Consider the following 17,193-nt stretch of genomic DNA (forward strand, 5'->3'; position numbering starts at 1 on the left):
CATGTGAGATCGTAGAGGCAAAAACTCCAGAAATTTGGATCATAATGGAGTAAGTCCTGCTTACATGGGTGAGACCGGGAAAAATTGAGTCCCACTGGGAAAGAACAAAGTATGGATTCCTCCTCTGACTAGCTAGCAAGGCAGCACCTGACTTCTCTGGCAGAAGCTGAAGACCTTTGTTCTGGTCCAACTTTCTCTCTTAAATCCTCCCACTGGTAACAAGTTTTATGAACCCTAAGTACCTCTTTTGCTCAGCTCAAAGGCAGGGTTCTTCTTAATCCCTCCCCCTCGGCACATGCCCATGCCATACCTGCCAAGCAAACTCAACCCTAAAACACCAGGGGTAGGCATCCAGGTGCCTGTCTGAGCAAGAGGGAAGGGGAGGCAAAGGGAGGCGGCCAAAGGAGCTCAACGAAAACCTGAGACAGAAGAGAAAAAGACACTAAACACAAATAGTTATTCTATTTTCTATCTTACAATTTTTTGTATTTTCAAATTATCTATAGAAATAAGCAAATACTACTTTTTTCAAAGCCAAATGAGAAAAATACAAATAAACACAACTTTTCACAATCAACATGAGCTAGATATGCTGTCCCTTAGGGTCACTCTGCGGAGCTCGAGCTTTATTATGTAATACACAAGAGTCCTAGAACGCCACCTGCTCGGTGTTACAGAAGTGGTTCCATTGTGTAGGTGATGTGCCAAATTTGACGGAGCCGCACTGAGTGGTACCCCGCTCAGGGACAAAGACCCTGTCATGGAAGGAGACAGACATTAACATTGTTTCCCACTCACCTCCAGTAACTCTTGGCTCTTCCAGAAAGAGTGATTGACAACCCCAAAGGCTGCTGGGCAACTATTCGAAACAGGGGTCCAAAGAGAGGCCTCCCCCACCTGTTACTCTTTTCTCTATCACTTCACATCCATAGGGGTCCCTAAGCCCCAAGAGAAGGGTCAAGTGCAAATCTGGTAAACCAAGAAGCCCGAGCAGTTGTCAACTTAATTAGCCTTCAGGAGAAATATATGGATATATGAGCACAGTGGAGTTGCTATAGAGAAAAGCCCAGGAGGCACATTTAGAACAGGGCCTCATCACATCACCCGATAAAAATAAGACTCAGGCTTTTTAATAGAATGAATTACTTAAGTTTTATATTTAACAGGGACGATACCAAGGCTATTACTGGTTTTCAGAATATTTTAGGAATCTAGACTGCCTGCTTTGGCATATGTTAACAGCCATCACAACATATGCTCTTGTGGCCAGGAATTAAGAACTGGAAGCCCATATGTCTCTCTCCCACCTCCTGAGATGAGAGAGGGTCCTTCTTCCTCTGGGGTTGTCCTTCCTCAATTGGGTGAGAGATTTTCGAAGTGTTTGTGATAAAGGACTGAAGGAGAGCTCTACTGTGCTTTGCACAGGGCTGTTCGCATATATCATTGCTAATCCCTATCACGGGCTTATGAAATGAAGGTCTCATTTTGCAGATGAAAATAATGAGGCTCAGAGAGGTTCAAAATTTTTGCAAGGTCACAGAGCTCACGAATAGTGGAATCGGGACTCAGATTCAGGTGTCCTCCATTCAAAAGCCCATTGCCTTAAAAGACACCACCCACAATCTCTGCACACAAAAGAATCTGGGAGGGAGGGAGTCTCAAGAGATTTACCATTTTTACTGAAGTCTGGTGTGGACCTTGTTAGAGTTCAATCTCTCCTCTGAGGCAGTCCCAAAGTGGATGGGTGCCAAGTGATGATGATGAGCGCCTCTCCAGGTATCCAAGACAAGTGTTCATTTCAGACGGACCTTTTACCATCCAGCATGCTTCTGGGATGCCTCTTCCCTACATCAGCACAGCAAGCATAAATAAGACAATATTCCAAACTGATCATCAGTAAGAAGACATCTCCACTCCTCTTGCATACATGAAAACTTAAATATATGAAATCAAGTGAAGGTCACGTTTTTGTCTTTTGATTATTCATGATTCTCCTACTTTGCAGAGATTCTTTTGTATGATTTTCCATCAAAAGCCTACACAGTAGACTCAACCTGTGCCCACAGGTGCCAGTCACTCACAGTTTTTGGGAAACCAGGGTATTGGTGACAGTGAAGCTGGAAACAAGGTAGTGGAGGTGCCAGGGAGGGACAAGACGTTCGGGAAGCTGGGGGTCCTGGTGCGGAGGGGTTCCTAAGCAGAAGTACATGTATCCCTCCCCATTAATTTTACCAGCGGAGGATAATGGCAGAAGATGTCAGGGCTTCAGGGGGTCTGAGAGAACATATCAAGGGCAAGACTGAAATGCATGGCCTGACAGAAATTCTAAGCAAAGCATCAATCCAAATGAACAGGACAGAAAGGCAGAAGGCAGGTTCAAGTACAGACCAAAGGCTTGACCCAGACCAGAGCAGGAGGCTTGGAAACAGAGGGAAGGGAATGGTGTCTCAGAAGAATCCCTAAACAGTGGGATTCGTCCTAGGAGCTTTCCCCAAGCTGCCCATAACCTCCAGTCTGTATGTGGAAGTGAATCATTTGTGCTATTGAAATAATTCTATGATGTACTTTTAGCTTTTATTTATTTATTTATTTATTTTTAAAGATTTTATTTATTTATTTGATAGAGAGAGATCACAAGTAGGCAGAGAGGCAGGCAGAGAGAGAGGAGGAAGCAGGCTCCCCACTGAGCAGCGAGCCCGATGCGGGACTCGATCCCAGGACGCTGAGATCATGACCTGAGCCGAAGGCAGAGGCTTAACCCACTGAGCCACCCAGGCACCCTACTTTTAGCTTTTAATGAGCTCAGTAGACTCTGTGGTGGGCCAGTCTGGTCATCTAACTTCTACTATAGACAATTCTGTGAGGGGTTAAAAGCACAGGCTTTGGATTCGGGCCAGTTGTTAGCTATGGTAACTCAGGACAGTCACTTAGGTTTTCTACACCTTAGCTTCTTATAAAATGGGAATGCTATGAGTCAGATGCCAAGGATGAACCCAAGTAGGAAAATGGCCAGAGGACTCTGTCAAGGACCAGCACAACTTCTACCTCATTGGTTGGGTGAAGGCCATGGCCAGAAGAAGTTTGACCCTAGCTCTCTCTTCCTTGACAATCCTAAAGCTCCTTTGACCACTTCCCCACACTCCACCACCAAATCTCTATTCTCTCCTGTTAAAAGGGCTTGGTCTTTCGGTGTCCCCCAAAGCTTACCTTGGCATGCGTTACCGTGAGCTCTTTCCATGAAAAAGTCTCTAGGGTAGCTCAAAGGCCACGGTCATCACCTGCCGCCAAGCTTTCCCTATCACCATCTTTACCCTTTGCCCTCTAAATAAGGAAGTCAGCGGCACTGCCAGGCCAAGAACTTTTGCCCAGTTTGGGTTCTGGGTGGCCTCTTGCCTCCCTCTCCCCTGGGCCCCCAGCCAAATCCTCCCTCCCTCAGAGATGCTCCCTGCTCACTTCATTCCTGCCTCATAGCTGGAATGACAGTGGCTCCCAGAATCCCTGGGGTGTGGGGAGGGTGATGGGGGTCTGGGGAGCCAGCCAGGCCCAGGAGCAGGTTAATGTTACAGCCCTGGATAAGTGAGCTGGGACAGTTGACGTCAGGGTGATGATGGGTGGAGGGGAGGGACAGTCTGCTGAACTATAAAGATAGGTCAAATCAAATATAATCAACTCGGGACGGAGCAAGCGGGCGAGCTAGACGCCGTCCCCAAGCCATGGTCCCTACCAGCCTCGGCTCAGCCTGGGTCCCTCTGCTCCCAACCCGAGTGCCCAAAGCAGGCTTTGGTTTCATGTCAGCAGCCTTCATCTGCCTTCCAAAAATAAGCCCCTGCCGCCATGCTGAGGGGAGAAAAACAAGAAGGGCGGTATTTTTAGGGCCATTAATTCTGACCACGTGCCTGAGAGGCAAGGTGGATGGCCCTGGGACAGAGGCTGTTCATCACTATGTCCCGGGAAGCAGGACGTCTTCAGGGCACGCTGCGGGCTCTCATCTTCCTAGGCGTCCTAGTGGGCATGGTGGTGCCCTCGCCTGCAGGCACCCGCGCCAACAGCACGCTGCTGGACTCCAGGGGCTGGGGCACCCTGCTGTCAAGGTCTCGAGCTGGGCTAGCTGGAGAGATTGCTGGGGTGAATTGGGAGAATGGCTATTTGGTGGGGATCAAGCGGCAGAGGAGACTCTACTGCAACGTGGGCATCGGCTTTCACCTCCAGGTGCCCCCCGACGGCCGGATCAGCGGGACCCACGAGGAGAACCCCTACAGTGAGTGCCAGCTATGGCCAGTCGGGAAGCGGGGGTCTTGGGCTCAAGCAGGGCTAAAAGACAACGGGGACTTGCTCTGGTGCATGGGGTCTTGTTGCAAAAGGGAGAGAAGTGTTACTCCCTGCTTGGATGCTCACAGGATAGCCGCCTCCCCTAGACTCACTTGGACCGTGGCTGGTTGCTCGCTTGATATGCTGAGGTCTGAGCATTCTGGTGTCCTTTGCCATCACCCCCCGGGGCCCCAGTGGCACTAATTACTTCAGCATTATAGGCACATCTATGGCCTTGGACGACCACCAGAAACCATCAGCAGGGAAGCCATAAGGCATGGGTGGAGAGAATAAATGAGGGGACTGGGACCAGGTTAGACTCAAGCTGATTTTTACTTAGCTTCCCTCTTTGACAAGGAAAGGCAAGTGATTTGCAAAATTTCCTGCTCAAGTACATCTTTCTTTTATAGTCCAACCTGCCTTCTCTGTCCTCAGGCTCCTTGTCCTAGGATTGCTGCATAGATAGACTCGCCCGACCAAGAGGGGACAGGAGCTGCAGAATCCAGTTAAGCCGTCAGCCTCTGTGTGGCTGCAGTCTTTGCAAGTTGAGATGAGCTGAGATTTGGTGAAACATGTGGAGAATCAACTTTATGAAAAAACTCATCAGCATTCATTTTTCTACCCCGGGCCAGGACCTCATGTGATTAAGTCAGAAAGCTAATCTTACGTAGCTAGGTTGTAAGCCTTGGATCTGGTGTCAGAACCACCAGCACCCCCCCCCCCCCCGCCCCCGCCCTTGTGGAGCTGGATCTTTGACAGTATAGTGGCAGGACTGGCCGAGTCCAAAGTGAGATCAGGGATACAGGGTCTGGCTTTCTAGGAGCCGGGGACGGGCTTAGATGTCCTTGTGGCATCACCTCTAGTTTGATATCCCATGCTGCTCCACACAAGCCTTGGGTAACATGCCCCCCCCCCTTTCTTTGTCAGGCCTGCTGGAGATTTCCACAGTGGAGCGGGGTGTGGTGAGTCTCTTTGGAGTGAAAAGTGCCCTCTTCATTGCCATGAACAGTAAAGGGAGATTATACACAACGGTGAGTCTATGGGGCCGGGGGAGCTCCAGCTTAAGGGAGCAACCTCCAGCTGTGAGGGCTGCAGCTTACACAGCTGAAGAAAATGCTAGAAAAGCTTTGAGTAGAGAAGTGCCTATCTGTCTAGAACAAGAAGGAGGGGCCCGTACCAGTAACCCGCCTGGAAATCATACCTCGCTTGCTTCACAGTTAATTCGCATCTGCTCTGGGCCATGTTTCTCCTGACCCTTCCATTGTTGTAATTAATTAGGAATCATGGCTCAGGAGGCTCCTGGTTCTGAAGGAGAGCTGGACGCCGGCATAAAGCTGTCATCCGGGCTTATGGTTGGGTTTGATCCCCTGAGCTGGAGGGGCCCAGAGAAGCAAGGCTTTGGGGTGCTGTTCCGCAAGAACTCCCCTCTGAGAGGTACCCCTACCTATGGTCCAGCACACCTTCATCAGGGTGTTGAGATTTTACTTTAAGGTTTTAAGTCCTCTGACCCCTGATCCCAGAGGCTAGAGAAACATATTCAGCCCACCCTCTGGGCTGACACCCCACCGCTAGTCCCCTCCCCATCACAGATCACCCCTGGGAGGGCAAATGCTAGTCCTTTGGTGAACCTAGCCAACTTCTAAGCATATATACCTAAATCTCTGCTGTCTTTGACCTCCTGAGCCCTGGGGCTCTCCTCTCATGATTCAGCTTATTCCAAAATATGAGCTGGGAAAACATGCCTATGAAGTTGAAACTGGGAGTTCTTTTGACAGAAATAAGAAAGCTAAAAAGGTAGACCTCTGAGCAATTGTCAAGGAATACCAGAGTTATTTATGAGAAGGGCGTGGAGTGCTGTTCTACCTCTCCTTGGAGACAGACTGAGCATCAGGAAGTGAGCAGAGAGAGCTGGGATTGGTGCCGGGTTCTGGGGAAGCTATCCCTACAGAGGGGGTCTGCTCCCTACCCACCCAAAGGGGGTGCTCAGGTGCCCTCTTCTGTCTGATCTTTAGTGCTGACTCTAAGTCTGGGTCGGTTTGCATGGAGACAACGCATGGATTAAAAGTGGGTGTCTGGAGTAAGGGGAAGAGCTGGAGGGTAGGTGGCACCAGGAACCAGAACTCGGGCCCCAGTCTCTATACCACAGGCCCTTCTGCTGCAGGTGTGACACGCATTACCTGCAGAGCCCAGAGGTGGGTCCACTCACAGCCCTGACTGGACATGAGACCTTGGAAACCTTGGAAAGTCCTGCCTGTAAAGGGAAGATAAAGATCACACACACCTCCCAGGGCTGCGGGGGGATAATGCTTGGAAAGCCCTCCGCAGGGTGCCCGACAAACACTAGGTGCTCAATATGGGGCGGCTATTACATTATCTAAGGAGGGCGAGGCACCCCACTTTCCTAGAGGTGAGGCAGGTAAGACCTTTTGCATCCACGGCATCTTGGTGTTCAAAGTGCAGATAGATGTCAGGGACCTCTATCAGAGATTCTTATCCAGCAGAGCTGGGGTGGGGGTCTGGATATCGGTTTGTTTGTTGTTTTTGAAGCTTCTTTGGTATTTCTGAGGCACAGAAAGGTGTGAGGACTACCAGGATACATGGCCTTTGGAGGGTTGGGCAGTAGAAACCTAGCATGAGCCTTGGAATTCCCACTCCTTTTCTCAGACACCTGTCTGCACAAAGGTGATGGGGAAGGACAAAGGCTGCCTGGGACCAACATAGGTGTGGGTGCAGCAGGGCCCCTTCCTGTGGAATGAGTCATCTCCAGAAGCCCCTTCTCACCAGCCTGCACAGTACCTGGGATCCCACTGACTGGAAAGCCAGGAATGGAGGTTGTTGGCTGTGACACTGTCTGTAGGGGATCATTTAGCAGGTAGATCTCCGGGAAGGAACCCCAGATTACAGAAGCCCTTCTCTAGTATTGCTTTCTCCTTACCCAGACGGAGGCTCAACTCTGAGCAGGGAAAGGGCATAAATACAGGAGCATTTATCCACATCCCCCTTGAAATGTGGGGCCCTGGCAAGAGAACCTACATGAGATTCCAAACTCAAAGCTTTAATCATAGTCAGAGAAAGTACTGCAGGGGCACCTGGGTGGCTTAGCCACTTAAACGTCCAACTCTTGACCGCAGCTCAGGTTTTGATCTCAGGGTCGTGAGTTCAAGCTCCACATCTGGAAGAAAGATGAAAGGGAAGGAAAGGAAAGGGATGGTGGAAAGAAAACATTTAGATCTCACTGCAAAGGGGTAAAGCATTGAGTAGCAAAAGGGAAGGAGCCATGCCGGAAAGTGGGCTGATTCCTGATGTAGGAGACACATTTGCCCCAGCCACCAGGGCCCATGACTTCAAAGGGGGTCAAGTGGGCCCATTAGCTGGAGGGTTCACTAAGTGAACAAGTCCAGGGAAAGTGGGGGGGGGGGGGTGCTGTCCTGAGGAAAGACCCATTCACTCTGCACACTCAACCCCTCTCCCATTTCCCAGGAACATTGGGTCCAGGAACACCTTGTCCGAGGTGGGAGCTCGGCCCCCCTGGAGCCCAGGGCCAGGGCACAGAGAGTGGGCCTGGAAGAGGGTGTCTGGCCAAACTGTGCCCCAGGCCTGGGCAACTGATCGGCTGAAGCACCTCTACCCCCTCCTGCTGCCCCTCAGGGGCCTGTTATCACAGTCTAAAAAAACAATTGCCAACTGATCCCCGGAGCCAGGAAGACTCCCGCTGGGTGATGATTTCATTCACACTATTTCCCTTAAGCCCCTAGAGCTGCCTCAGCTCCCCTGGCTCAGCTGCTACAGCCTGCAGCTAAATGAGATTTCTCTTGGGGGGAGGGGACCTGTGCTGGGGTTGGGGACACGGGACAGCTCATGGTCAGAGAATAAGAGCCCTGAAAAGCCGCCCAGGAAAAGTGGCCTCTTATCTGCTTCATCTCTAGGAAAGTGGGGTACACAGCTTCAGGGCGGCCTCGCTCTTCTTAGATAATAACCATCCCATATTGAGCACCTAGTGTTTGTCGGGCACCCTGCCGCCCCCAGCAGCCCCGGGAGGTGTGTGTGATCTTTATCCTCCCTTTACAGACAGGACTTTGCAAGGTTTCCAAGGTCTCACGTCCAGTCAGGGCTGTGCGTGGACCCGCCTCCGGGCTCTGCAGGTCACGGACGGGAAGCCCACAGCGGAAGCACACCGGCAGGAGACTGGGACCCGAGTCCTAGCCCCTGTCCCTCCTGCTTTCCACTACTCTCTCATTTGGGGCAAAATCACTGACCTTCTCTGGGCCTGGACCTCTGCTCTCTTGAGTGTAGCCAGAGGCAGAAATCAGTGAATTCCAATCTCCTTCATCCTTTTAAAAGTAAAATTGAAAAAAATCAAAGGTCTCCACCTGACAATGTTCTATGAGAATCCTTTGGCCAAGAAAAATGTACACAGACAACAAGCTAGTACGAACTGAGCTATGCTTTGAAGCGATTTTAGTTTTACTAATTATAGCTATCTACATCCTTCTCATCAGTAGTAGTATGACAGCGTGCAAAACACGCTGTTTGTTTCATCCATCAAGGCCTTTGATTATTCTCTTGGGCATTACTTCGGGACAGGGGAGGACTCAGCAGCAAAGCTCAGAGAACAGATTCCTGAGGGGATGTGTTGGCTCCAGGGGAAGGACTAGGGGCTGAGACCTCAGAGCCCTGCAGACAACTTTCCCCAGCTCACCGCCTGCCTGCTACAAAAGGCTACACCAAAGGGCACCTGGGTGGCTCAGTAGGTTAAGCCTCTGTCTTCTGCTCAGGTCATGATCTCAGGGTCCTAGGATTGAGCCCCACATCAGGCTCTCTGCTCAGCAGGGAGCCTGCTTCCCCCTCTCTCTCTGCCTGCCTCTCTGCCTACTTATGATCTCTCTCTCTGTCAAATAAATAAATAAAATCTTTAAAAAAAAAAAAAAAAGTCTACACCAGAATTAGAGAATGATGTGCCTGCTGAAAACCTTTCAAACACTGTAAATTGACAATGCAATTGTGTGTTACCAAAAAAAGGCAGGTGCAATAGACAGACCTCTTCAGGGCTTGGAGATGGTATTTCTCCATTTCTACTAAAGACAGGTAAAGAAACAGTCAGGGGCTGCAGAAGAAAGGGTCTTAGAAAAAAGAGCCTTTTTTTTTTTTTCTCCTCACTCCCCACCTCCTTAAATACGTCTTCCCCCAACCCTTCCCAGGCACACACACAACCAGAGTAAGAGGGGCAGGTGGCCAAGGCAGCCCTGGGAGGAAGAACTTTAAAGACAAGCGCCCACCCCCAGCAGTCCAGGTGACTTAGCTCTGTTTGAAGACAAATGATGGTTGTTTCCTCCACCCCAGACTGTAAGGGGCATTTCTGCCAGAGGTGACACACTGAAACAGCCCTCTGCAAAATCCCTCTCCAAAATGCCCTTCTTCTTGTGAGAGCTGATCTCTTTGGAGTTTTGGTTCCTCATTAGACCTACATGGAATTTAAGACGTTGTCCTGGTGGGGCCTGAGGCCCGCCCGGCCCAGGAAATGTGATCTGGTGGAATTATTTTGATTTGTTCGAGTAATCATATATGGTAGCTCCTTTTCTTAACACGGCGTTCACTTGGCACCAGTGCTTTTCTCAGAGCAGCCAGCACTCCCAGGCCACGAGAACGGGGGGCTCAGGATGCCAGAGGCACGGATTAAGGGGCTGGGTCTGGATACCACACTGAGCATCAGGCAGGACAGTGGGAAAAGCCTATTGGCCTGAAGCGTCGGCTGCTTCAAAGAGTTCAGGGAAATGGTCTTGGCTTCCTGCCGTCTGAACCCTAAGGACGGGTGGAGGGGTGCAGAAAGGGGCAGGCAGGGGAAAGAGAGGGCTCCGAAAGCAAACTTCATATTTCACTGTAGATGTGTACGCAGTTCTGGGGAAGGCTGGGAATCTGAGCAAGGCTAGAGAAAAAGAACCAAACGAAAGTAGGAAAACATTTTTGTGAAAGGAGAGAAAATTTGAGTAATCCCTCAAATTCGATGAGCAGAGCACAAAGCACAGTGCGAATAAGCGCCATTGTGCATATTTAACAATGTTTCAGGAGCCCCAGATGCTAGGAAAGACTGGATTCTTAATCCACACATTCTAGAATGGAGGATACGGGCAGAAGGTTCCAGAGTTTCCTGCCTGAACCACTCTGTCCCTCCTCTTTCCCTTCCTCTCCTCTCCGCACGCTGGCACCAGGGTTTGGTTTCCTCTCTCGAGTTTGCAAACCACACTCGAAATCTGTCCCGTAAGCACCATCCAGATCAGAAATTCATTCTCCTGGACACTGACGGTGGGGTACTCTCCAGGGATATCTAAGTTACAACAGAGGGGAAAGTAGTGGGTGGCAGGGGCTGAACCGGACAAGGGCGGAGGGACCACCAGTTTCTGATAGAAATGTTTTCTTGGCTGTGTTTCCTGGCCCGTCTCCTATCCTGAACTCCTTTCCTGCTTTAAACCATCTACTTACATGACTAGGTAATATGTGAACACGGTGGGGCAGGGGATGGAGGGAGAAGGTACAAAAGAACATGCCGTGGAAATTTAGTCCCTTTCTCACTGGCGTTTGAAGCCACTAGTATCTACCTCCCCAGTGAAAGGCACTACCCGGCCTTGTGTGTTGCTCCCGGAAGAACCTGTGTCCCTGTGAGTGTGCCCTCACTGTTACCTTATAAACTCACACGGATAAGAGCACACTACACACCATTTCGAAGCTTGCCTCTTCACTTACCAGTATGGCTTTGAGACCATGTCAAGTTCATGCACATGGAGGTTCCGTATGTTTCATGGCTCACAGTATTCAATTGTAGGACTCTGCCAGAACTGAACTAACTTCTTCCCTCCTAATAAACACTTTGTGGTTTTTGGTCTTTTACTATTATAGAAAATGTTGCAGCGAGTAACTCTTGTACATGTGTAGGAGTGTGCCAGTAAGATAATTCCTAGAAGAAGAATTAGTAGTCCTTTTTCATTCTAGAAGATATTGTCCAATTGCTCTGTATAGAGCTCATTACAATACAGACACCCAGAGACATTAAATGAGAATTCCTAGTCTTCGTGCTCTCACCAAGAGAAGAATATTATCAAGGGGCACCTGGGTGGCTCAGTCAGTTAAGCATCAAGGCTCTTGATTTTGGCTTGGGTCATGGTCTCGGGGTGTCGAGATGGAGACCTGAGTTAGGCTCCAAGCTTAGCGTGGAGACGGCTTGACATTCTCTCTCCTTCTCCTTCTCCCTCTGCCCCTCCCCAGCTTGCTCCCATGTTATCTCTCTCTCTAAAAAAGAAAGAATATTATCAAACACCTGACTTCTATTAATCAAACAATTAAAAAATGTCTCACCATTATGATTTAGATTTCTCTTATTGGGTATATTTTCTCATGTTCAAATGAGAATTGTATTTCCTTTTCTGTGAATGGTCTGTTCATAAACAGTTCTAAGTTAAGGGTTCTGCATATAGTACCAAAATTGTACTCTCTGACACATACACATTGCAACTATTTTTTTATTTTTTATTTTCATTTTATTGGGGTTTTGTTATTTATTTATTTATTTTAAGTAGGCTCCACACCTGACATGGAGCCCAGCATGAATTTACGACCCTGAGATCAAAACCTGAGCAACAGTTGGAAGCTCAACTTCCTGAGCCACCCAGGTGCTCCAACATGGCAACTATTTTCTTATGCAACTATTTTTTAACTGAGTTTGCTATTTATATTTTTGTTTTGAGGCAATTTTTTTTTTCCAGGCAGAAGTCAAATTTATTGGTTTTGCTTTTTTTATGGTGTCTAGTTTTCAGTGTCCTGCTCAAAAAGAGCTTCCCGACTCAAGACTATTGAAACAAATTTTTTCTGGACTTTTAAGGTTCTCATTTTCACATTTAGATCTTTGCTAGTTGTAGAATTTATTGTAACGTAAGGAATGAAATAACAAGTCAAACTTTATTACTATTATTATTATTAGATATTATCCAGTTGTTCCAACCCCATCTTCTCTCTAGTGATTTGAAATGCTTTTATTTTATATAAATTTCAGATCCATTTTTTATTTTATATTGACATATATTTGGATCTACTTCTGCTTCTGGACTCTATTTTGTTCATCGATCTGCACCAGACCTGTTTTTCTTTTTAGAAAGAGAGAAAGAATACGTAATGTACATGTGCGTGCGGGCAGGTGTGCAGTGGCTGAGAGAGAAGGAGCGAAAGAGAAAATCCCAAGCAGGCGGCATGCTCAGCGCAGAGCCCCACATGGGGCTCAATCCCAGGACCCTGAGATCATGACCTGAGCCGAAATGGACAGTCCAAAGCTTAATTGACTAAGCCATCCAGGTGCCCATGCACCAGACTTTTAATCGGTGTAGTTTTATTTCTCAGTTAAATTTATAATCAATTTTGAGTGTACTTTCTCCTAGCGTTGTTGCTTCAGAGCTTGGCTCACCAACAATCTTAGCTCCTGTGGCTGACCCTACACCCCATGCACAGGTAAAGAAACCATGGTCCAGAGAGGCCCCAAAGAGCAGTGCTGGAGCATCAGCCTCTGTCCAAAGAGCAGTGCTGGAGCATCAGCCTCTGTGTACCCTAGTTCTGTGCTCTTCTCATACAAGCTCAAGGTCTCGAAGTCATTCAGTCCATAACTGCGGAGCTTAAAACCAAAAATGTGTCATAACCCACAGCAGGTTTTGCAGGAAGGGCAATCCAGGTTAAGACAGACTTTCAGGGCTTTTAATGTAAAGTAGTTTGTGATAGAGAAGAGTTATAATAACAATATTTTCTTCTTCACTACGTGCCAGGTGTTATAACAACGACTTGCTGTATGTTATTTCAATTCATGCTCACGCCAGTTCTATGGCATAATTATTCTTACTGTCCCCCAATGTAGAGATGAGAGAACTGAGGTTAAGTCAGAGGAGGGAAGGTTAAACCATGTGTCCCTGTTCACAGAGCTAATTAAGAGGTAAATCATCCTCGACGTACCCTCAAACCAGTGTACACTTATGCTTTTTACCTACTTTGATTAGTTTATTCTCTCTGCCTTTGGGACCGTCCTTCCACAAATACTTACTGACCATCCATAACAAGGCTAGCTTGGGAAAATCCAAGTGCCCAGTGTGATGCTAGGAAGTCAGCTGGTGTGGCTGGCTGAAGCTTTCATATTCATCCCAGGTAAATTAGCACTTGTGGAAGTGCCTTTTAAACGATAAATGGGGAAAGGAGAAAGGGGCAAAGGTCAGGAGGGGAGTGTGCCCTTCCCTCCTCACACTGCACTGCTCCTAGCTCACTCTCACGCTGCATTGAAGGAGCCAGCCATGGAGTCGGAGGGGGAGGGGTATGCACCTGCCTTGCTGTTGCCCCTGTTAAATCATGGTCCATTCAGCGTCACGTACCTGACAAGACAGTCCTTGTCTTGGGCTACTTGGAGTTTACTGGGATAGAAGAAGCTGTCCCTGGGGATCACACAGTCCTGTATGTGCTGCCTGAGAGGTGCAGGTGCCCAAAGGGGGGAGGGCGGGGTGCAGTGGGGGAGGGGCCTGGGAGCCCAGTGAGCTAGCTCATCACCCTCCCTTCATAACAGGAAGAGGCTCTGGTCCATCCCCCACCTCCACCAGCCCAGGGTGCTCACAGTACGATTCCTTCAGAGAAGGTCAGATGACACCTCTGGCACAGCCGGCAGGCCATTGAGTGGGCTTTTTATAGCCGATGGCCTCAGTCAGCAGGAAGGAGTCAGAAATTACATCCCACCTCTCTCTTTTTGTTTCATTCTGTACTTCTTTCGAGACAGGATCCCAGATCTCCTGGCTCTTATCTTGCTCTTTCTTCCTCTAGAGCCCACAGAGCCGTTCCCTGTCCAATGCACAGAAATCTCCCCAGCCTCCCTCAGCAGTGGGCCCAGAGGCCTGGGGAGGAAGGGCCCTCTTTTCTAGGAATAAAGGACGACATGGGTGATAGCGGGAATGAACTTGTTGATGTGTGACAGGAAGTTCGGCCTTCATTTTCTGAACAGATGGTCCACACACGCTTCTCTACCAAATTAGCACTGAAGGGGCTGATTTATCACTGGCTCCAGACTCCACGGCACCACCTGCCACAGAGGGAACCAGGTTCTCTTCCCCATAAAAATGGCTGCTCCTCACCATTTCTGTTCCCAGACTTGCCATGAATGTCTAGGAGGCACCGGGCCTCTTCTGGGCTCAAAGTCAAAACCAAGAATGAACCTCTTTAAGGGGTTGCAAACCTAGGGCATAAGCTGGAATAGACAGAGTGAGTGGACACCAGGGGAAAGAAGAAATGGTTAACATAGTCAACAGGCAGCGTTGGAAAAGACCTGCCCGCCCAGGACACAGCTTGCAGGAAAGGGAACAAAGGCTGAGAGGGAGATCCTGCCCGAGATCACACAGCTAGAAAGCAGGGAAGTTACTAAGTGGAGCCCAGGCTCCCAGTCCTGCTCCACGAGACCACCTCTCACAGTGGACATGAGAAAACAGCCTGTTGTATCCTTTTCTGAATGGAATAAATTATCAGCGAGGTGCTAAGAGGAGAGCGCCCTTAAATTGAGGGTCAGGAGCCCCACCCCCTGTGATCCAGACCATTGCTGTCCCTGGACCTTGGTTTCTTCATCCTAAAGGAGGGGACGTGAGAAGGACCCAACAGCTCAGAAGTCTCTTCCTTTCTGACCTTCCATGACCCAGTTCACCTAGGATGGCTCAGAATCCCTGCTGGTTGTCTGACAGAGAGGAGGGGAGGCACGCCCGGTAGGGGGCCCGTTACACCTCATTTGTAACTGAGCCTCTGCTGTTTGTCCATTTCTTTGGCAGCCCAGCTTCCAAGAGGAATGCAAGTTCAGAGAAACCCTCCTGCCCAACAATTACAATGCCTACGAGTCAGACCTGTACAGAGGGACCTACATCGCACTGAGCAAATACGGACGGGTGAAGCGGGGCAGCAAGGTGTCCCCCATCATGACTGTCACTCACTTCCTTCCCAGGATATAAGGACCCGGAAAGGAGGCTCTCAGATTGAAAGCAACATCTTTTGTATCAGAATTTTGCACAAATGAACAATCCCCCTTGCCCCCCACGACTCCTGAGTCAGGCTTCTCTTGGGCTTGGGGAGAAGCCATACCAGACCCTATGGTATGTAACCAACCCAAGAAAGGGCTTGCAACCAACCTCCTAGAATGGCGATGGATATATGCTCTGAACTCAAGTGAGGGAAGAAGCTACACGGGGCATGTGACCATGTGCACGGGGAAAGGCCAGCATGGCAACATGTGCATGTGTTGGTGTATAACCACACATCGTTGTATAGACAGTCTGAGCAAAGGCATGGCAGAGTGTCGGGTTTCTTTCTCCCAGGATCACTGCAGCAGGAATCTGCCTGCAAGAATGTCTCCCGTCAAACCAGCAAGATTGATGTGGACTCTCATTGTGCCACTTCCCAATCATCCTTCCATTCAGAGGCCACTCGCATGCACGCATGGCGTGCGCAGGCAGTGGGAGCAGCTGTCCTCTAAGCATGGAGGGCGGGATGGAGGGGAGAGTAGGGTTTATCTGCAAACCAGAAGGAAAGTGGGAAGGCTCCAAACTTCCTGCCTATGAGGGCTCCGGGGACACTGGGCTGCCCTGACAGGGAAGCTGGGGGAGAAGGGATCCTCTTCTTGCAGAAATGGGGTAGAGCTGTGTCTCGAGCAGCTGGGGAAGGCCTGCTGGAAGCGGCGGAAGGGACTGGATGTCCTGCGGAGTGCCATTCGGCCTGGAGGATTCAGTGCTGTGTGTGACTCCAAGAACAAGACGGGGCCAGGCTCCCTGCCCATAACTTTTCCTCACTTTGAACTGGGTCTTATTTTAACCTCAGATGACAAGGATCCTAATAATGGCAACCTCTTTGGCGAGGGGTGAGGGGGTACAAAATAGGGCATGAAGGAAGTAGAGAGGCTTGGACTGCAGATGATGATTTCTCTCCAGCTACGTCCGGGAAACTCACCCAAGTCCTCATCTGATACTCTCACTTCCTTCTTGGTCGTCCTCATCTCGCATTCACACTGGTGGCTGGATGCAGTAGAATGGGCACCATGACCTCCAGACTTTGCCCCCTCTGCTCCCCCTACAGTAAGAGAAGAGTGATAGTTCTATGAACTCAAGCAGCCAAGCTGTAACAGCTCCTTGCTGTACAATGCCTTCTTGCCTCCTGTCCTTTGAGAGTATTTAAAGCAGAGGTTCCCCCCAAGTGACTATAAATGTTGTCTGCCTGGAGCCTTCAGATTCCTGAATGATTGGAATGTTCCTAAATCTGAAACCACAGAGAGCCATATCAGAGTGCAAATATTTTCGGCATACATGAACCATCAAGTTACAGAATGACCTGACACCCTCCGCTACTCTTAGGGGCCCCCTGCCTGGAAGACAACCCCCCATTTGCTGCAAATGCCTTCGCCTTCGACATACCTCTCTATTTGCAGATGCGACCATCTATAGATAGATCTGAGCTGAGTGACTATGAGCTGGACATGGAAGTTGGCTACTCAGCAGAGGCATCCTACAGGCTACCTCTCTGTCTGGCACACATCAGGGAGGACATGTGCTGGATGAGGAGGAAAAGGCCCCACAAAGGTGAGCAAAGATTGAACATACAGTAAGAGCTCAGGAGCAAGAGTAGACATGACCCCGCCTTGGAAGAAACTGGCAGGAGCTGGGGTCTTGGGTCAACTGGAAGGGGGAGAAAACTGGTCCATCTTGACCATTTGGAATATTCAAAGGGCAGGTCTGCTTGGAGGCAGAGGACAAAGCTGATTATCTTGTCCAGAGTAATTGATTAGTTTCTTTGACAGGGTACATCAGAAACTGATGCACTCAGAACCCGAGGCATGTAGCCATACCCAAT

The 17,193-nt window shown here is 49.3% G+C and overlaps 1 protein-coding gene across 1 annotated transcript; it reads left to right on the plus strand.

Annotated features, from left to right (window-relative positions):
- The first annotated feature begins 3,912 nt into the window (after positions 1 to 3,912).
- Positions 3,913 to 15,305, plus strand: FGF6 (fibroblast growth factor 6). The gene is made up of 3 exons (XM_059404953.1): positions 3,913 to 4,258; positions 5,236 to 5,339; positions 15,129 to 15,305. Exons 1-3 carry the CDS (start codon positions 3,913 to 3,915, stop codon positions 15,303 to 15,305), a joined length of 627 nt encoding a protein of 208 aa, XP_059260936.1.
- The last annotated feature ends 1,888 nt before the right edge of the window (positions 15,306 to 17,193 follow it).

This window comes from Mustela nigripes, chromosome 6, assembly GCF_022355385.1.
Source record: "Mustela nigripes isolate SB6536 chromosome 6, MUSNIG.SB6536, whole genome shotgun sequence".
NCBI classification, from domain to species: domain Eukaryota; kingdom Metazoa; phylum Chordata; class Mammalia; order Carnivora; family Mustelidae; genus Mustela; species Mustela nigripes.

Coding starts and splice junctions, on each gene's coding strand:
- FGF6 (XM_059404953.1), top strand. CDS start 3,913: ATGGCCCTGGGACAGAGGCTGTTCATCACTATGTCCCGGGAAGCAGGA. Junction 4,259..5,235: donor CCACGAGGAGAACCCCTACA/GTGAGTGCCAGC, acceptor TTTCTTTGTCAG/GCCTGCTGGAGATTTCCACA. Junction 5,340..15,128: donor AAGGGAGATTATACACAACG/GTGAGTCTATGG, acceptor TTTCTTTGGCAG/CCCAGCTTCCAAGAGGAATG.